The following is a 17,814-nucleotide window of genomic DNA, read 5'->3' as shown; positions in this document are numbered from 1 at the left end:
TGGGAGATGATATTGAGGACCGACTATAGATGCATTTTTGCGATATCGTTTTTCTTCCTAGTTATGTAGCCTCCATAACCATATTCAATTCAATTTTATTTATAGTATCAAATCATAACAAGTTATCTCAAGACACTTTACAGATAGAGTATGTCTAGACCAAACTCTATAATTTACAAAACATTACCCAACAATTCCAGTAATTCCCTCAAGAGCAAGTATTTAGTGTGACAGTGGCAAGGAAAACCTCCCTTTTAGGGAGAAACCTCTGACAGACCCAGGCTCTTGGTAGGCGGGGTCTAACGGTGCCGGTTGGGGGTGTGATGAACAGTGGCAATAACAGTCACAATAAAAATAATTAAAGATTATCTGTCCTCATATCACTAACGTCACCCATCGTGAACATGCTCCACATCCCAGCAGATTCTTTGTGTTGCATTATGTTTTTTGTTAAAGCCACTGTAAAGCAAAGCGCCGTCAGAAGAATGTGACTCGCTCTGAAACGTTGTTGTAGTGTTCCCTGGACACAAACCAGTAAGAGCCATTAAAAAGGAGTTCCACAGTATTTCAGGTGAATGATGTAAACCCTTTGACATAAAAGATTATGAATTATAATTGTTAATGTGCTGCAGCCTCAGTACCCAGTACTATTTCACCCACAGGATGCACCTAAATGAAATAGATTATAGGTTGAATGCCATTTCACCAGTAATATTATACTTATGATTAAATATATTAATACAGTATATTGGAACTTAAACATTTACTCTAGCAGCAATTTTCTCCCACACAAATTGCAGCCGCTTTGTTGCTTTTTTTAACTAAATACATGTTCAAACTTGCTGTATGTGCGCATAAGTATTTCCGCCGACCATTTTTTTTTTGTGGTTGTTTCCATGGTGAATTGTAGTATCATGGCTCCATTCATGCTGCCTTTTTAATGTGGTGGTGCACGCGCTTAACTGAGTGAACCTACTCTGAGTTGATTGAAGACAGGACAGGTTGAAATGTCAGTTTATTAATTTTATATCTAAAAATATATGAACTGGTCATCCTGTAATACTACATGTGCTTCCTATTATGTTTTAATGAGCAGATTTCCATTGTACTGTACATCAGGAAATGTAGATATGATTGGTGATGTTTTTATCAGATTCAGCATGTTTATTTGAAGAAAATCAAGAGTGGTATACAAAATACTAGAGACAGCAGTATATACATACTTACAAGCAAGTCTGACCACCATGACAAAATCAGCTTCTTAAAAAAATCCAGTTTAGGTTTTATAAGTTTCAACAGAGCCATTGGGAGCACAGTCTCAACCATACTGTGGAATATGTCAACATCAGATCCTCTGTGGTGGTTCTGAGCATGCTCAGTAGTCACGTCACTCCATGTCGGTAGAGTCCAGTTCATTGAGAAACCTCCGACACTTGGTCATGAGGACTTTGATGGCCTCTGTGACCAGAACATCTGGAGCTAGGATGCCAGTCGACTCCACAGTAACTGTATGAGAGGAAGAGATCCATGAACTGACATACAGGATAACTACAGTGATGCAAACTGCTGTATGAAGAGGCATAAAAGAGCCCCTATTATGCCCCCCCCCATTTCACTCCAAATGGACTTCTCTCCCACAGACACTTTTTTCTCAACTGCCTGAAACACCTCGCCCACATTCCTGTTTAAAATTCCTCAATCAGTGATGTCACTGATTGAGTATTTCATAAGCATATTTATTTATGCATTTAAAGCTTCAGTGCGTATCTTTTTGATATTAGTGAATGTTACATTTAAGCTATGTTTTTTAATCCTCCGTGTCCTCCTTGGCTACTAGCAACTGTGGATGCGACAGTGTTGTTGTCATTACTTAGAATTCCTCGTAGGGGAGACAGAAACTGGTAGCTGGAGAGGTGCCAGTTCACCTCCTGGGCACTGCCAAGGTGCTCTTGAGCAAAGTACCAAACCCCCAACTGCTCGGGGCTTCTTTCCAGGGGCACCCCCCTCACTCTGACATTTCTACATTAGTGCATGTGTAGGTACTGAGTAGGGGTGCTAGAAGCTAACAATGTAGCTATGGCTGAACTTTGGCCTACTTTAGCATATCAACATTAGCTCACTAAGAACCTGGGAACCACAATCCCAAACTGGCAGTTTGATTTTTACCTAAACGTCTTTGACTTTTATGAACATCATGTCTTTTTTTTTAATATTCGCTTTTCTAAAATTATACTTAAAAAAATCCCAATCTATCGCCTTACGCACAGTATCTAAATATATTGCAATATATTGAATCGTGACCCATGTATCGTGATACGTATTGTATCACCAGAGTCTTGCCAATACACAGTCCTAGTACTGAGCATGTGTGTGTAATTCAGGCCTGTGTGTAATAACAACAGAGTGAAAACATTGTAATTTCCCCTTGCGGGATTAATAAGGTATAAATTATTATTATTATGCACTATAGCTTTAATATTAAATTAAATGGCATTCCATTTAAAAGAGACTTCTGACTTGTTGAATTGTTTCCATTCACTGGGATTTCTTTAGTCCTGTTTTAGTCTGAACATCATCGTTGAAGCAGTTTGCATTGGCACTAGGTACATGAACTTACAGATGAAATGGTCTCGCAGTCTTCCGATCTTCACCACATTCTTTAGATCATCGTGTCGGAGGACTTCCCTGCTGCATGTATCCAAGCGACTGTTCACTACTTTGGCAACCTTTTTCCCTGAAGGGGGGGAACACAACAAGATTTAGGGACTCACTACAGACTGCTATCCCAACATCTTGACATTCAAGCTTGGGCACTGTTGGACTTTATAAATCTATGTCATATAATTGAGGAAACTGGTGAGAATGTATTATTTTAACTGGAGCATTACCCATTTTTTCCTGTATTTCACAAGTCACTGAAGGCTTCCTTATTATTAGGGGTGGGGGGAAAAAATTGAAAAACTTACATATCGTCATTTGATTTTTGGGGGGCTTTTATTAGGGGTGGGAATCACCAGAGGCCTCACGATACAATATCATCACGACACTTATGTCTCGATACGATGTTATAGCGATTTTAATTATATTGCAATATTCTTCGATATATTGCAATTTATTACCTGTTTTCCAACTTCAAATGATGTGCCAAAAGGAAAACTTGGTCAACATCTGTTTTATCTACTGTATAGAGATATATTTTTCTCTGTTTGTTCATCTTAGGATCTAGTGGACTGAAAAAACTATTCATTGCATTATTTCAGGACAAAAAAGTTGAATTTTCATGTGCAATTTATATACTGTATTGGTCCAAATATAAGACAATCCAGATTATAAGACTTCTTAAAGAAGGAAAAGAAAATCTATAAAATACTTTTGAATCACAATTAATGAAAACTGCAACACAAATCCAATCAGCACCGGTGTATCGTGAAAGAATTGAATCGGGACAAAAGCATATGGTCCCCGCCCTACTTGTTACACCTGGGCCTCTGGAGATGAAAGAATCACCTACCAGCTGCTAAAGTGGAAATGTACTGCATGCTCACAGAATACTGTCCTCAGGCTAAGAGATCATGTATTTAGTCCATTCACTGTGCCATCTGAGGAGTTGGTTTCTATTTGATTTCAGATTCTTGAGGTTAGTTTTGTCTTACCATTAACATCTTCGATGTCTATAACTCCTCGTGAGAAACAGCGTTTTAGGCGCTCGGCCTTCTCTCCCTCCACGGGCTCCAGCAGGGTGATCTCTGGGAGGAGGCGGTAGCTGGCTGTGGCCACCGGAGAGAACTTAGCATGGTCCTTACCTGAACAGAGAAAACACTTGAGTATCAGAACACATTGGGGTGTCTGGACTGATAACAGCAGTATGTACACCGTGTCGAAGCAGGCAGCCTATGAAAGTGTAAGGTTTCCCTCGGAGATGAGCTGTATAACTGTCAGATATTTAAACTCAGCGTTTCTACAGGTTTCACAAAGTCCAATTTAAGAATGAAATTTAAGACCTATACTGAACAAAATTATAAACGCAACACTTTTGTGTTTGCCCCCATTTTTCATGAGCTGAACTCAAAGATCTAAGACTTTTTCTATGTACACGAATGGCCTATTTCTCTCAAATATTGTTGACAAATGTGTCTAAATCTGTGTTAGTGAGCACTTCTTCTTTGGCGAGAAAATCCATCCACCTCACAGGTGTGGCATATCAAGATGCTGATTAGACAACAGGATTACTGCACAGGTGTGCCTTAGGCTGACACTCTAAAATGTGCAGTTTTACTGTATTGGGGGGGTTCAAAAACCAGTCAGTATCTGGTGTTAGCATTGCCCACTCAAGTCGGTTATGACATGAACTGCAGTCAGGTCGAGAGAGAGAGAGAGAGAGAGAGATGAACCCTAACACCAGATACCGAGTGGTTTTCGGACACCAGATACAGAGTGGTTTTCGGGACCCCCCCCCCCCCCTCTTTCAGACCCCCCCAATACAGTGAAACTGCACATTCAGGATTGAATGTTGAATTGAATGCAGACTACCTTTTTTCACTAGGAGCACAGTGGGCCCCGACTAAAAATTTTAGGGGCGCAACCAGAAAGTTTAGGGGCACACACCGTAAATCAACATGCTAACCAAATATTCACATTTCTACAAATTTCCACTGTATTACTAATAAATACTTTGATAATAGATGCAGAAATTACAATGTGCCGTTTCAAATTCAGTGTCACCAGATTGGCTGCAAAATAAGTTGCATGTTGGTCTCATATGTAGCCGTAGTACAGAAAATTATATTTGGACTAGCGACAGAAAGAAATACAACACCACAGGATAAATAAATAAATAAATAAAAAAACATTAAAACTTTCTGAAGCACGGAAGGAACATTTCAATGAGCATTAGAGGTAGCGTTACTTTGACGTAGGAAAATTAAAAACCTGTTCAAAACCTGTTTAAAACCCGTGGAAACCCTGTAAACTACAGAAACAAACAAAACAACTTGATCATTGAATGTTCAAAGCCCTGGAAGAAACCACCAGTTAAGATTTATTTTGTCACATATAGAGATATCAGGTCGTGAACAAACTTTCATGCTCAAGTACTTTTTGGAAACATATAGGCCATAAAAACAACATCATACTAATTAAGCATGTATATAGAACTGCCCGTGTTCCTTTCCAATATCTGTATATTCAAATCTAAAGCTCTTACCAAGTCCTTTGACACAGTGCATGACAATGTCCAGCTCGTGTCCTGGCCGGAGCTGAGCTATCAGGATGTCATCGTGTACTGGTCCGATGACGGCGTCTGCAAACACGTCTGCCTGGTTCCCAATGGGGACCCACTTTATGTCCCTGGAATAAACTGACGGGGAGACAAAAAATAAACACAAATCATTCAATGATCTTACTGATTATTTTCAACAATCACTCGTTCGTTTGTATCAATCATTCAATCAATCAATCAACATTTATTTATATAAAAATAAAAACATTTCATACAACAAAAAGAATGAAACAGAGAAACAGTAAAATCAGAAAAGGTTACATCGAAACAGGAGGAGAAGAGGGAAACTGTCACACCACTACTATGTATTAAAAGCCATTCTAAACAAATAGGTTTGGAGTTTGGATCTAAAAAGAGCTCCATCTGTAATAGTGAGAATATCGGGGTAACTTGTTCCAGAGTCTCGGGGCGGCAACTGCAAAAGCCTGATCTCAGCAGCATTTTGCACAAGTTGAGGTCGTGAGATGGAGGTTTGATTCAGACCAACATAAAGAGCATTAGAGTATGTATGCCCTGGTCACGGCTACGCTTTGTAAGTCTGTATCTGCAAACAATCCCAGCAATTGTTTGTTCACTAGTGTCAGCTGAGACCTACCCATGTGGTTCAGATACAGCTCTCGTGGGTCAGACGAGTCTTTGCTGGCTCTGGGGTTCCTGCTGCATTTAATCTTCAGCTGCAGTTGAATTGTGTCTATTTCTGAACCTTCTTCCTCGGAAGCCTCTTCACCTGGAATAAACAAAGCATAACCGAACATGTTTAAACTCTCCTGTGCTCCATCCTACAACTCGTGTTGCACCCATGCACTGCCATGCCAAGCTTGAGACAAATGGGTATAAAATGAGGTACAAGATATTTGAATTTTTCCATTTGATGGAAGGATACACACAAATATGGCATCTTTGGTTGGAGTTTTCATTTTTGGCATCAGATATAAACAGTGTGGAAATACAGAGAGCAAACATACTCAAAGCAACAGCTTCGTTAATTTTAGGTCACATCTCTATTAGAAGTCTGCTCTGAACATGCTCTGTTGCTATTTTTCAATGTACAGAAAGCTCTTATATTTGGGACCGTCACAGCAAAAGAGACTTGTCTGTCTGCTTCCAACAGCAGCTGGAAAGAATGATGGAAAACTAATGTGCTATGATAGAACTGGCACTGGTGACATGTATATGTATGTATGTATGTATATCTCATCTTTTTACACACATATATGCATATATGTGTGTGTGTGTGTAAAAAGATGATTATAGATTTAAACTAAATCTTTGAGTTTTAGGTTTTTTATAACTTTAGTTACTTGCTGATGTTGAAAAAGCTAAACCTAATTAGCTTCCGCACGTGATTACAAGAGATTCTGATTTGATAAGCAGATTCCATATTATATGAGGAAACCAAATGCTATCCAAACCTACTCATAGGCCGTTTAGGTGAACCATTAGGGCAGAGTGAAGTGAGAGCGCTGCGGTCTACTGTCATATGTGTGATTGGCTCGCTGTGTGGTTTTACCAGTGTTCCTGTACTCAAACAGGCGAGGGTCAGCTCTAATGGGGACGAGGCCCAATCTGTGGGCCAGGACTTCATCCTGGACGATGGATGTGTTGTTATAGATAAACACCTTCTCTATTGCCATGGTGGGCACCTACAACCAAGAATAAGGAAAAGCTCTCACTCAATATTTGCATGGAATGAAAAACTTCCAAGACTCCCTTCTCTTAGAAAATGATGCACAAAATGTACTATTTCTTCATATTAGGCTTTATACACAATTCACTAAAGGCCCTGACACACCAAGGCGGCCATCTGTCCTCGTTGGGCCGACGGTAAGCGACGTTCAAATATTCCTTCTAAAAACACGATTGGATTATCTATTTTTATATATATCTATCTAGATATACATCACTACTTGTGTATGTATATCAATTTTAACATATCTTTAATAAGCTCTCTACATACATACACATTACGAAATAAACCTACGTTAATAAACTTATATCCTATACAGTGATATTAGTGTAATAGATCTCTCTCTCTCTCTCTCTCTCTCTCTCTCTCTCTCTCTCTCTCTCTCTCTCTCTCTCTCTCTCTCTCTCTCTCTCTCTCTCTCTCTCTCTCTCTCTGCTAAACAATTAGCTCTCTAACAAGCAAGCTAGCTTGCCAGCCAGGCCAGCCTCTAAATTAGTTAAATGTAACAACTCAATGTTTCATTCCCACGCTCGTTACATCGTAAGGAAAGCATTTTGGTAGCCAGATGAGTAGTCTATATCCGTGACGTTTCACTTCCGGGATTGCTCCATCACTGCCAGAAATTTCACCGGATCACGCTATTTTCTTCTGGATGTCCGTCACCTTCCGCTTTCTTTGTGTTGGCGTTCTAACCTCCGGTGGATTTGTGAGGACTATGGTTAACTGCTCCTCAGATCTCTGCAGGGTAAATCCAGACAGCTAGCTAGACTATCTGTCCAATCTCAGTTTTCTGTTGCACGACTAAAACTACTTTTGAACGTACACGTTCCACCAAAACAAGTTCCTTCCTGAGACTATTTAGCAGAGGCACCGTGGCTCCGTCCGGAGCTTAGCTCCGCCCAAGACGATTGTGATTGGTTTAAAGAAATGCCAATAAACCAGAGCACGTTTCTCTCCCATCCCAGGATGCTGTGTAGACTAACCAGACCCTCCTCTGCTGCGCTGTGTAGGAAGGTCTGGCAATGCAAGGCTACCAGGTGAGTGACAATTTTGTGTGGCTAGTTTTCAGTAACTAGTGTAGGAATTAGCAAGCTAACATTAGCTAACGAGCTAGCAGCGAGCTCCTCCACCGTAGGGAGAATTCTTTGCCGAGAGAACAGATGACAGCCCGGGAGAGGGACCGTCTGGTTTAGCCAGACCAAGATAAAGATGGCATGGGCCGACGTGAGGCGATGCCGTAGTCGGCTGGGTGTGTCAGGGCCTTTACAAAACAAATGTGCGTAGAAATAGTAGTATGTAGAGCTAAAAACAAAAAACTTATGTCAACATGGTGTACAGATATGGCAAAACAGGACTGAATGGAAATGCTACCTCTGCTAGTAAGATCCTTCTGAAGGCGTTGGCGATGGCTGCATCGATCCCCACCATGTCAAACTCCATACTGCTCTCATCCAGATGCACTACGTCAATTCTGAAGTTCTGCAAACAGAGAGGACATCTTCATAGGCCTGGAGCAATTATTACACAACTGTCTAATCACAATTGTTTTACATAATAGCCGTTTATTTGTTTAACTGCAATTCACTTAGTTCCTAAGGAGTATGGCTGTCAATGGCAATTGTCAGTTTTATGTTACAATACAATGTTTTATGATAATAAAGGTGCGTAGTTTACTTCAAAGGCTGTGTACCTGTGTTTTACATTATCTGGGTCACATAAGAGTAATATAACCAAAAGATGTATTCTGACTGGGATTTATTCAACATTTGAATTTGTTTGCAAAAGTAATACATGAATGAATAATTTTAAATTTAACTGAAACAGACACATATCGTTATACATTACTGATGATTATTTATCTAAAATCTCATTGTGTGAATATTTTGTGAAAGCACCAATAGTCAACACTACAATATTGTTGCAGTATCGATATTGAGGTATTTGGTCAAAAAAATATTGTGATATTTGATTTTCTCCATATCGTCCAGCCCTAGTTCAGGAAACAATTGTCCCCACAGCCATAGGCTCTTCAACACCACCAAAAAAAAAAACAACTGTACCAGACCATATAAGAACTGGGCTGTGTTAAATAGTTGTAATTATGCTGCTCTTATCCTGTTCTTAACTCTCTTGTGTATGCATTTGCATTGTATTTATTCATATGGGGAACTGTGTTGTGTATGGGAATGTGTGTTTATGTGTGAGCTGCTGGACACTCGAATTTCTCCACGGTGATGAATAAAGTATCTTCTAATCTATTCATTTCCAAAAATGCATGGGAGGAACTTATCGATATAAAAGTATGAGAACTGTAAACTAATCTCTCTTTACTAGGGCTGGGTACCGAATTCAATACTTTTTAGGCACCGACCAAATTGCCTTCAAAGTATTGAGTATCGAAAAACGCCTCGTCATTCAATACCCAATTTCAATACCTAAGGAGTCAATCTCATCATCAAGATCTAATAATATCGGTGATTGGCTGTCTAACGTTACACGTCGTAGAGACACGCAGGAAAAACTCTAAAATACACAGACACGGCTTACGTAGTAGGAGCTGGAAAATATTAAGATTTGTGCCGTAATGTTGTAATTTCTTTTTGTTTAATACAATTGGTAAAAAGGAACCGGTATCAAAGTCACAGTATTGGTATCGGACCGGTGTTGAATATTTTTGAACGATATCCAGCCCTATTCCTTACAGACAGCTATCAAATAATAATGAGAGAAATGTACCTTTTGAAATTTCTGCATATCCCAGGTGTCATCATAGCCAGGGTAGTTGCCAGGGAAATCTGATGAATGAACCTAAAAGCAAAAAACAATCAGCCAATCAATAAAACAAAGGAGACACATGGCTGCAAACATTCTAGTCTAATTAAAGTTACTTGAACTGTTCAATATATTTTGCAGTGGTATTATAGCTTCACAACTAGAGTTTTCAGCCATTGGGAGGTTTGAAGAATGGACATGTACAGCTGAACATTAAAGGTGCACTATGAGTTCCTGCACGGTTTCAGCGCAATTTCATTTTTGAATCAAATCATAAGGCATCTCTCCTTGATCCGCTAGCTGCCTGCCCCCTGAACACACCGTCAAAAGACTCGGGAGACAACACAGGGCTTGTAAACGTCAAACAAACACTTAGGGCACAGGCTGTGCACCAAAATACAACAAACCACTCCAGCCAATCACCAACTCACACTACTCAATCAACTCAAAAATCCTAGCTTGCACTTTCTGTCTGAATTCCATCAGAGTGCAGTTTTTCCTGTCTTTCATATTTGTGTTTACTATTGTGGAACTGTTAAAGACCTGAGGTCTGTACTACAAATCCAGATCAACATGCCCTGGATTTCTTTCAGTTACCCGGCTTCACCAAACCTAACGGCCGCGGTCCCGCATAACCTGTGTCACGACGGGGGTTATCAACTAGTTCAATCAACCCAGGGTTCCCCAATCCAGCGGCGCGCGCTCACATAAAAGAGGCGGTGTTTGCACAGCATGACCAATGGCAAACATCTGCCAGAGCCGCATATTTTACATAAGAGCACACTATAATATTACATAAATATGAAGAACACAGACACGGTTTTGCCATAGACCGCAAAACGCAATATAGTCTCTGCTTCCTAAAACAGGAAGGAATGCTGGCAAAGAAATAGCCCTCTCTCTCTCTCTCTCTGCCTGATCTTCTAAGAACGGTGACGCTGTTATCAATCAAGTATTGATTGGTCAGTGGGCGGTGCTTTTACACCGGCTGATCTCCAACTCTAATGATCTCCAACATAACCTGGTCCGGACCAGGTTAGTTGTTCAGCATAAGTTACCACGGCGATTTAACCCAGTAACAACTGATCCAGCGTTGTGATACAGAAAACCCTGGGTTGAACCTGAAGTTACCACGTTAACGCCAAATCTTCGTAGTACAGGCCTCTGGTGGTCGTCGGTGAAAGCTTCACAGATAAAGTTGATAGGGCCTGGTCATTTTCATCATTTTACAGCCTTTATATGAATCAAAAGTGTAATATGACACTGACAAAATATTAAATAGGTTATTCAATGCTAATTCTTTAACACAAAGCAACACATATTATAGGCCTATCATCAATAATGGCTAAAAATCTTTAAAATCATTTGTTTATTCAGGTTAAAAATAGTTGCAGCACAAAAGATGACAGGGAGAGTGCAGGGAAGTGCCAGGATGTCCCAGGATGATCAGTAATAGTAATCATGTTGTATAATTACAAGTTTGTGTAGTTTGGGGTTTCTGTAGCCAGTGATATTTCATTATTTGTATTTTATTTTCAATGCAGATGTAATGGCATTGTACATTTTGTTTTTATTATCAAACACAACTCCAATTATAATCATTGGTTTTGAGATGTTACTTGCTGTGAATACCTTGTCTGATAATCTACAGTATTGTGGCATAGTATCAGGACTTCCTGGCTAGTGTTGGTGGTGCACAGCTAGGGGCAAATGGCCGGATGATGGGCCTATTTGGGAGAAAGTCCAGGGCGGTTTTTAAGCCCCAGTCCATCCCTGGTACCATGAGCTGTTTTAGATAAATAAGGTAATTGAAATATATTCATTTTTAAGTCCTTTATTATCCTGTGGTTAGTTCAACCTGGACCCTATTTTCCTGTTTTGTGTCTAAGTGACTGATGGGAAAAACAATCTTTGAAATTGGTCCAGTGTTACGGGTGAACGATGTAACCAGCAGCCACGGACAGGGCTGCAATGTAACCCTATGGGGCAAATGTTCAACGTCAGTGTGGTGCACTAAAAGGGCTTTATTTTGCACTGAAAGGCTTAACTATTATTCAAAATGTCTGACAACATTATGGAAAGCACCCCTACATATATAGAGAGATCTAGCTCTATAGCAGAGATAGCGATAGCTCTGTTTAACCAGAAACAGCTCTAAGGTCGCTAGCGCTTAACCCACCAGACTCCATTTAAAAAAAACAATACTTTAAGCGTGTATAGAGCAAACATATTTTCACATGTAAATCGGTAAACTGTGTTTATTTCAACCAAAACTAGAGTTGTAATGGTTAGAAAGCTGGAAGGACCCAAAACGTCTTTTAGTAGTTTTATTTTGTTTCTGTCGACTTTAAATTATTTTACGATGCTTAAATCGGCGTTTATTTACATGGAGTCTGGTGGGTTTAAATTTTGCAGATGTTTTTAGGTTTTAAAAAAATGGATCTTACTCTTTAACAGAAAGGTCAACCTCATTAGAAATGCTTTCCATAATGTTATCAGACACTTAGAATAATAATCTGAGCCTGTCAGCGGCAAAACCAGCACTATTGTGGCCGTAAATACAAGCTGGACAATTGCCTAATACATCAGCTACACTTTAGCTTGTTTCTCCGCTGCCGACCGCAGCGATCTTGCTTAATACTGGACCAATGTCAAAGATTGTTGTTCCCATCAGTCACTTGGACACAAAAACATAGGAGCATAGGGTCGAGGTTGATAATAACGGTAGTTAACGTTAGCTACCCTTTTAACTGTTACAGCCATAGCCAGTATATAAGAAGTTAGCTACAGCACGCAGCACTGACTGTTCTGTCCACGCGCGGCTCCGTGCAGCAGCTCAGAGAGCCCCGACGCTGCAGCTAGCGGATACCGTTGTCGCCAAACCATTGTTTGAAAAAGGACTTACATTCTTCACATTATATTCCCCCAGTATTACTCGACTCCGAATTTCTTCCACGTTGCTCATGGTCGCAGCCATTTTGCCATGTAAATCTGCATTGCTCCGCCCACACTTCCGCTCCGGTTTTGACTGCGTCACATGATGTTGTCCAACATATACAAACATAATAGTGTGGTATTATTTTACAGTTTTTCTCAATCGAATTGGCACATTTACTAAAACAAAGTTACAATTTGATTTGATATTATCACACTTTGAGTCCACTGTCATTTGACAAGATGTATTTGCATTTTGACTGTCATGGTCTAATAAATGATAAAGCAATGGATTTATTTACATTTGAAACATGAGTTCAATCTTGTGACTGAGTAATCACCTTTTGCAGGTCACAGTATGTACACAGTATACTGTATTTACTGTGTACATACTGCATCATCACAGTATATTTACTGTGTACATACTGCATCATCACAGTATATTGACTGTGTTGATACTGACCACATTGTGAATGGCTGTCATAATGGTCTTTAACTGTTCGTGTCACCTTTTTTGTGCAAATCTGAACAACATGGCTTATAAACAATTAGACCTCACTAACTGTTGCCTTTTTGTGTTACTTTGTGGAAAATGTAGGGAGACCGGGGATAGTTGTAACATGAACAATTTCTCCAATCAGGAACAAGTTTGGAATCAGCTGATTCACTCTAAACATGCTATGTTTAGTCCTTATTACACGTGGGATTGTATTGTACTTATTTTCACCATGTGACAGACACTGCACATTTTAGAAAGAAAAAAAACAAACTTTTTAGGTAGGAAAGTATTTTTTTTTTTGACCTAATTAATTTTTGGATTAGCAATGCTAGCTTTGTAGTTAAACTCAACAAACTTAAATCATGCTTATTCTGTGTCTATATGGATTCCATTGAGGCAGGTTGTTAGTGCTAATGTTTGAGCTGTTAGCTGTAAATTAAGCTGGTGACAATATTCTGGGTTAGTTATAACAATAGTCTGGGTTAGAAAATGTTACAGCCTACCCCAAGCAATATTTTGGTTGTATTTATATTTTTTCCTTAAATTTCACTCTTGAAAAAGAAAGTTTTTGTCAGAATCCTAATGTGTTGATGTTACATTTCACCCCATGGTATGGTGTTACTAACCCAGACTATGAGGTAAATTATAACATTTTACTCCTTGTGTTTGAGAGTATACCATGAACATTCTGTTTGGGTTTCAGAAATAACAGCTTCACCATTTTATAGCAGAAACATGGAATTAGTTTGTATCCCATTTTGAACTCACTGGCTTAAAAGAGCTCCAAGATACAGACAGAAATTTAAAAAATGTTACAACTATCCCTGGTCTCCCCTAGTGTTTGAGAACCTTTGGCCTTTGCACTCATCCAGCAAAAGAAAATCACTATAGAGTTTCAGACATTTTTATTGCTGGCATAAAGATTTTGGGCACGTTTCTCTCGGATCCACTCAATTTAGACAACATGTTAACAAGGCTTTCGACTGATAAACACTCAGTTGACATTCTGCATTACTTCCTGTGTGGAACCCAAAATATCTTCACGGAGGGCCTCGACACAGACAAAACAATGACGATTACTGCTGCAGTTCTTTTCAAAAGCAGCCATAATGTAGGAAGCCGAATACAGAGAAAACAAAGAAGGGAAAGAGGACACGGAGTGAGTTCGGCCGTCTGCCTCAGTGCTACCTTGCTGCTCAATTTCACAGACGTTCTTCATCTCAACCAGTGGACACTAGGGCTGCACGGTATGAGGGAAATATCTAATTGCGATTATTTTTGACTGATATTGCGATTGGATTCATGATATTGTGGGCAATGATCATTTTTGTATCGTTGTTTTCATTTTCATATAAAAATATTAGAATTTCAAAAATGTAATTCATTATAGTGTGATTTCTGCGAGGCTCTGTACCAAACAAATATGTTTTTTCTTTAGTCTGTAGGATAGGATTTGTACTGTAGACGTCTCTGCAGCACTATAATACTCAATTCTGAATGGTTTGACTCATATTTTGCCTTTAGTACAGACAAATACTTTGCACATCTACAATGTCAGGCAGGTGCATTGGAGGGGGACAAGCAGGTCAAAAAGTTGCAAAAGAAAACTCCTGCACACTGTCTAACTTGCAAAACGTTTATGAAATTGAATAATAGGCAACTTTTCGGTAAAGATGGTCTAGTTTTTTATATTTTATTGCAAGTTAGACAGTGTGCAGGAGTTTTCTTTGTTTTTAACAAATATTGCCCCCTCCCGCGATTTGTATATTGCACTTGTCCATATTGCGATTTCGATAAAAATGTGATTAATTGTGCAGCCCCAGTGGACACAGAGTGTAGTTCCTTATAACATAACACAGCATAACATAAGATCTTCAAATAACAAAAATTTACCTTAACACAATATAGAAACATTGTATATGTCAGCATCTCTCTATCGTAACATTGTGTAGTCCACTGTATCGGTAATGTTATTTTTCAGTAAATAAATCCTGTCAGATGAGAAGATAAATATCAGTTTCATCTCTGTGACCGGTTGTGAACATTGGTCACAACCGCGACTTCATTAAGGCATATTGTTTCTCTTATGATGGAGCTAGGCTAGCAGTCGGCTTCCAGGCTTTATGCTAAGCTAGACCCAACACTTCCTAGACCTACTGTCTATCTCTGTAACGGACACGAAGAGACTAAACTGATCTCCTTATTCTCATCTGGGGAAGGTGGCAAAGGTTTCCCCAAAATGTCGACAGATTTCTCAGAATGTCCCACTGTTGATTTAAACATGAGGCAAACTGTTTGTCTCTGAGTCCACGCTGTTTTCAATAGCTACACTGATAACACAACAGAGTTGGCGACGAGTTCAGCGCCACACAATTTGAAACAAACAGACAGATTGGAAATATAAATAATGGAGTTCAGCATTACTGAAGAAAACAGGAATACATTCAATGTTCGTTTCACAAGTTGAAATTTGTCTTACATTGCAATATCTGTAAATTATATTACTATTAAATCTATATACTTACAACATACAGTATAACTAAAAAATATTTAAGTTTCACATGAAATAAAACCTGACAACGTAACCTCCATATGCTTCATTAATTCCAGTGGTGGTTGTTTTTTTCTAATAAAAATGTTATGGAATCTGTTACAGTAATTGACGTCAAAACATAAAGTCTCTGAAACTGGATTTTCACCCTGACAATATGCTTGTTGCACAGTGGGAATATGGATAAACCTAAGGAACAATCATGTTTCATTCTTAGTCTCCATTTCATTCACAGATGGCACTAATGGAGCCCACAGAGGCCTACTGTGAGGCTCTGATCAGGATCTTTATTGTCTTTGCTGTATACGGGTTTGTTTTTTAATACCACTTTAATTATATGTTTTCCCATTACTGGCGTTTCCGATACATGACTAAGCAATTTATGAGCTGATACATGCTGTATAACAATAAAGGTGCCCTGCCACACAAAACCGTTTTTACTTGCATTTTTTGAAATATGTTAGGTCCATATGTGTTTGTGTTATGTCGTGAATGTAAAAATGAACACTGAACAAAAATAAGCAGAGACATCAGACCAATTACAAAAGCTGGTCAGTCTGACATCATGTTGCCTGAGCTCATTACTATTCATGAGCTCGCCCGGTTGCGCTGGGTAAAGGATGCTGATAGCCAGGCTCTATTGGCTAGCTGTTAGCCAATCAGAGTCAAGCAGCTTAGCTTGTTGAATATTAATGAGAACTGGCAGAAATCTTCCTGCAGGCTTTCTATACCACGCTAGAATGGCTTGAAACAAGGTAACCAAGGCATTTTTTTCACTAAAAAATGTTACAGAGTCCACGGTAGACATCACCACAAATTCATGAAATACGTGTGGCAGGGCACCTTTAACATCAGTTATACAGTTGTGACAATAAAGTGGATTCATTTGCTTGGATTATGTAAACGTGATACTGAGAAATGAAATGTGTTTTATGCTTTCAATTACTATTATTGGGTGTATTCATACGTCACTATAGTTTCAGCACAAATGTCTTTTCCCACGTGTAAATGTTATAGCCTATAATATCCTAGAATAACAACATTTAAGTAGGCTGCTATTCAATTCAATTCATTTTTATTTATAGTGTCAAATTATAGCAGGCGTCATCTCGGGACACTTTACAGATAGAGGAGGTCTAGACCCCACTCTATCATTTACAGAGACACAACAATTCCCCCCAAAGAGCAAATGCACTTAGTGCGACAGCGGCGGGGGGGAAACTTTATTTTAACAGGCAGAAATCTCGAACAGGCCGGCGACCATCTGCCTCGACACCAGTAGAGAGAGAGATGCAATGTTCATTTCACCCCACAAATAATAAAAAAAAATGTTGGACAGATATAATGTGGATTATGATGCAGCTATAGCCTTCCCAAAAGTGGGGTTAAAGTTTTCCTGAGGCTGACGCTAAGGGAAAGTCTACGGGCCACTAAAGGTGTTTAAATGGTATATGCCACTCAGATATCACTCAGCATAGGCATCCTACTGGCATATGTCACTACTGATTATGGGATGTCACTGCTGTGTGCCACAGATACCACTCCCTACCATCATATCAATAGCCACTTTCCGACCGGAGGGATTTTTGCAGTTCCTAGAACCCTTTTTTTCTCCTGTTCCGACTGGACCAATTTGGGGATTTTTAAGTTCCTCTGACTGCAGTTCCCATAACTCTTTCAGCTCGTACTTCAGGGCATGGTCCTTTCCCTTTTCCGCACAGTGGTGGTTAGATGGCTGTGATAAAAATAAAAAAAACAAAGGTCAGTCCCTATGGCCATTTGGCCATTTGGCCAGTGCGAATGCAAATAGAAAAAACGGTTTTGGGGGAGAGTAGTTAGTATATATGTTTAGAAGTGGACTGTTCCTATAACTAATATAATAGCTAATAGTAGGTCTTATTTTAATGGGGGGGGGTTGAGGTGTCTCTGTATTGAAATAAATGCTATTCGCCACTCCACACATCCATTATAAGCTTTACAAGAGTAGTACTTATTGTATCAGATTGCTTTACACAGCACAAGTGTCTATTATGAAGACACGCCTGTACGGTATGAAAACACTGGCAGTGCACAGCTGCAGGAATCAGGATTCC

The 17,814-nt window shown here is 39.4% G+C and overlaps 1 protein-coding gene across 1 annotated transcript; it reads right to left on the bottom strand.

Moving 5' to 3' along the window:
* Positions 1–1,138: 1,138 nt before the first annotated feature.
* On the bottom strand, positions 1,139–12,766 carry polr1c (RNA polymerase I and III subunit C). Its single transcript, XM_028603582.1, has 9 exons — positions 12,643–12,766; positions 9,702–9,773; positions 8,337–8,444; positions 6,789–6,921; positions 5,874–6,005; positions 5,204–5,356; positions 3,654–3,803; positions 2,618–2,734; positions 1,139–1,506 (listed from the first exon to the last, which is right to left on the bottom strand). The coding sequence occupies exons 1-9, from the start codon at positions 12,712–12,714 to the stop codon at positions 1,388–1,390; spliced, it is 1,056 nt and encodes a 351-aa protein (XP_028459383.1). The 5' UTR covers positions 12,715–12,766; the 3' UTR covers positions 1,139–1,387.
* Between the last annotated feature and the right edge of the window lie 5,048 nt (positions 12,767–17,814).

Source organism: Perca flavescens, chromosome 17 (genome assembly GCF_004354835.1).
Source record: "Perca flavescens isolate YP-PL-M2 chromosome 17, PFLA_1.0, whole genome shotgun sequence".
Classification (NCBI taxonomy): domain Eukaryota; kingdom Metazoa; phylum Chordata; class Actinopteri; order Perciformes; family Percidae; genus Perca; species Perca flavescens.
Note: the sequence above shows the minus strand (reverse complement) of the source record. Positions and strands in the feature narration are given on the sequence as shown.

Coding starts and splice junctions, on each gene's coding strand:
- polr1c (XM_028603582.1), bottom strand. CDS start 12,714: ATGGCTGCGACCATGAGCAACGTGGAAGAAATTCGGAGTCGAGTAATA. Junction 8,445..9,701: donor ATATGCAGAAATTTCAAAAG/GTACATTTCTCT, acceptor CTCTGTTTGCAG/AACTTCAGAATTGACGTAGT. Junction 1,507..2,617: donor ACTGCGAGACCATTTCATCT/GTAAGTTCATGT, acceptor CCTCTCATACAG/TTACTGTGGAGTCGACTGGC.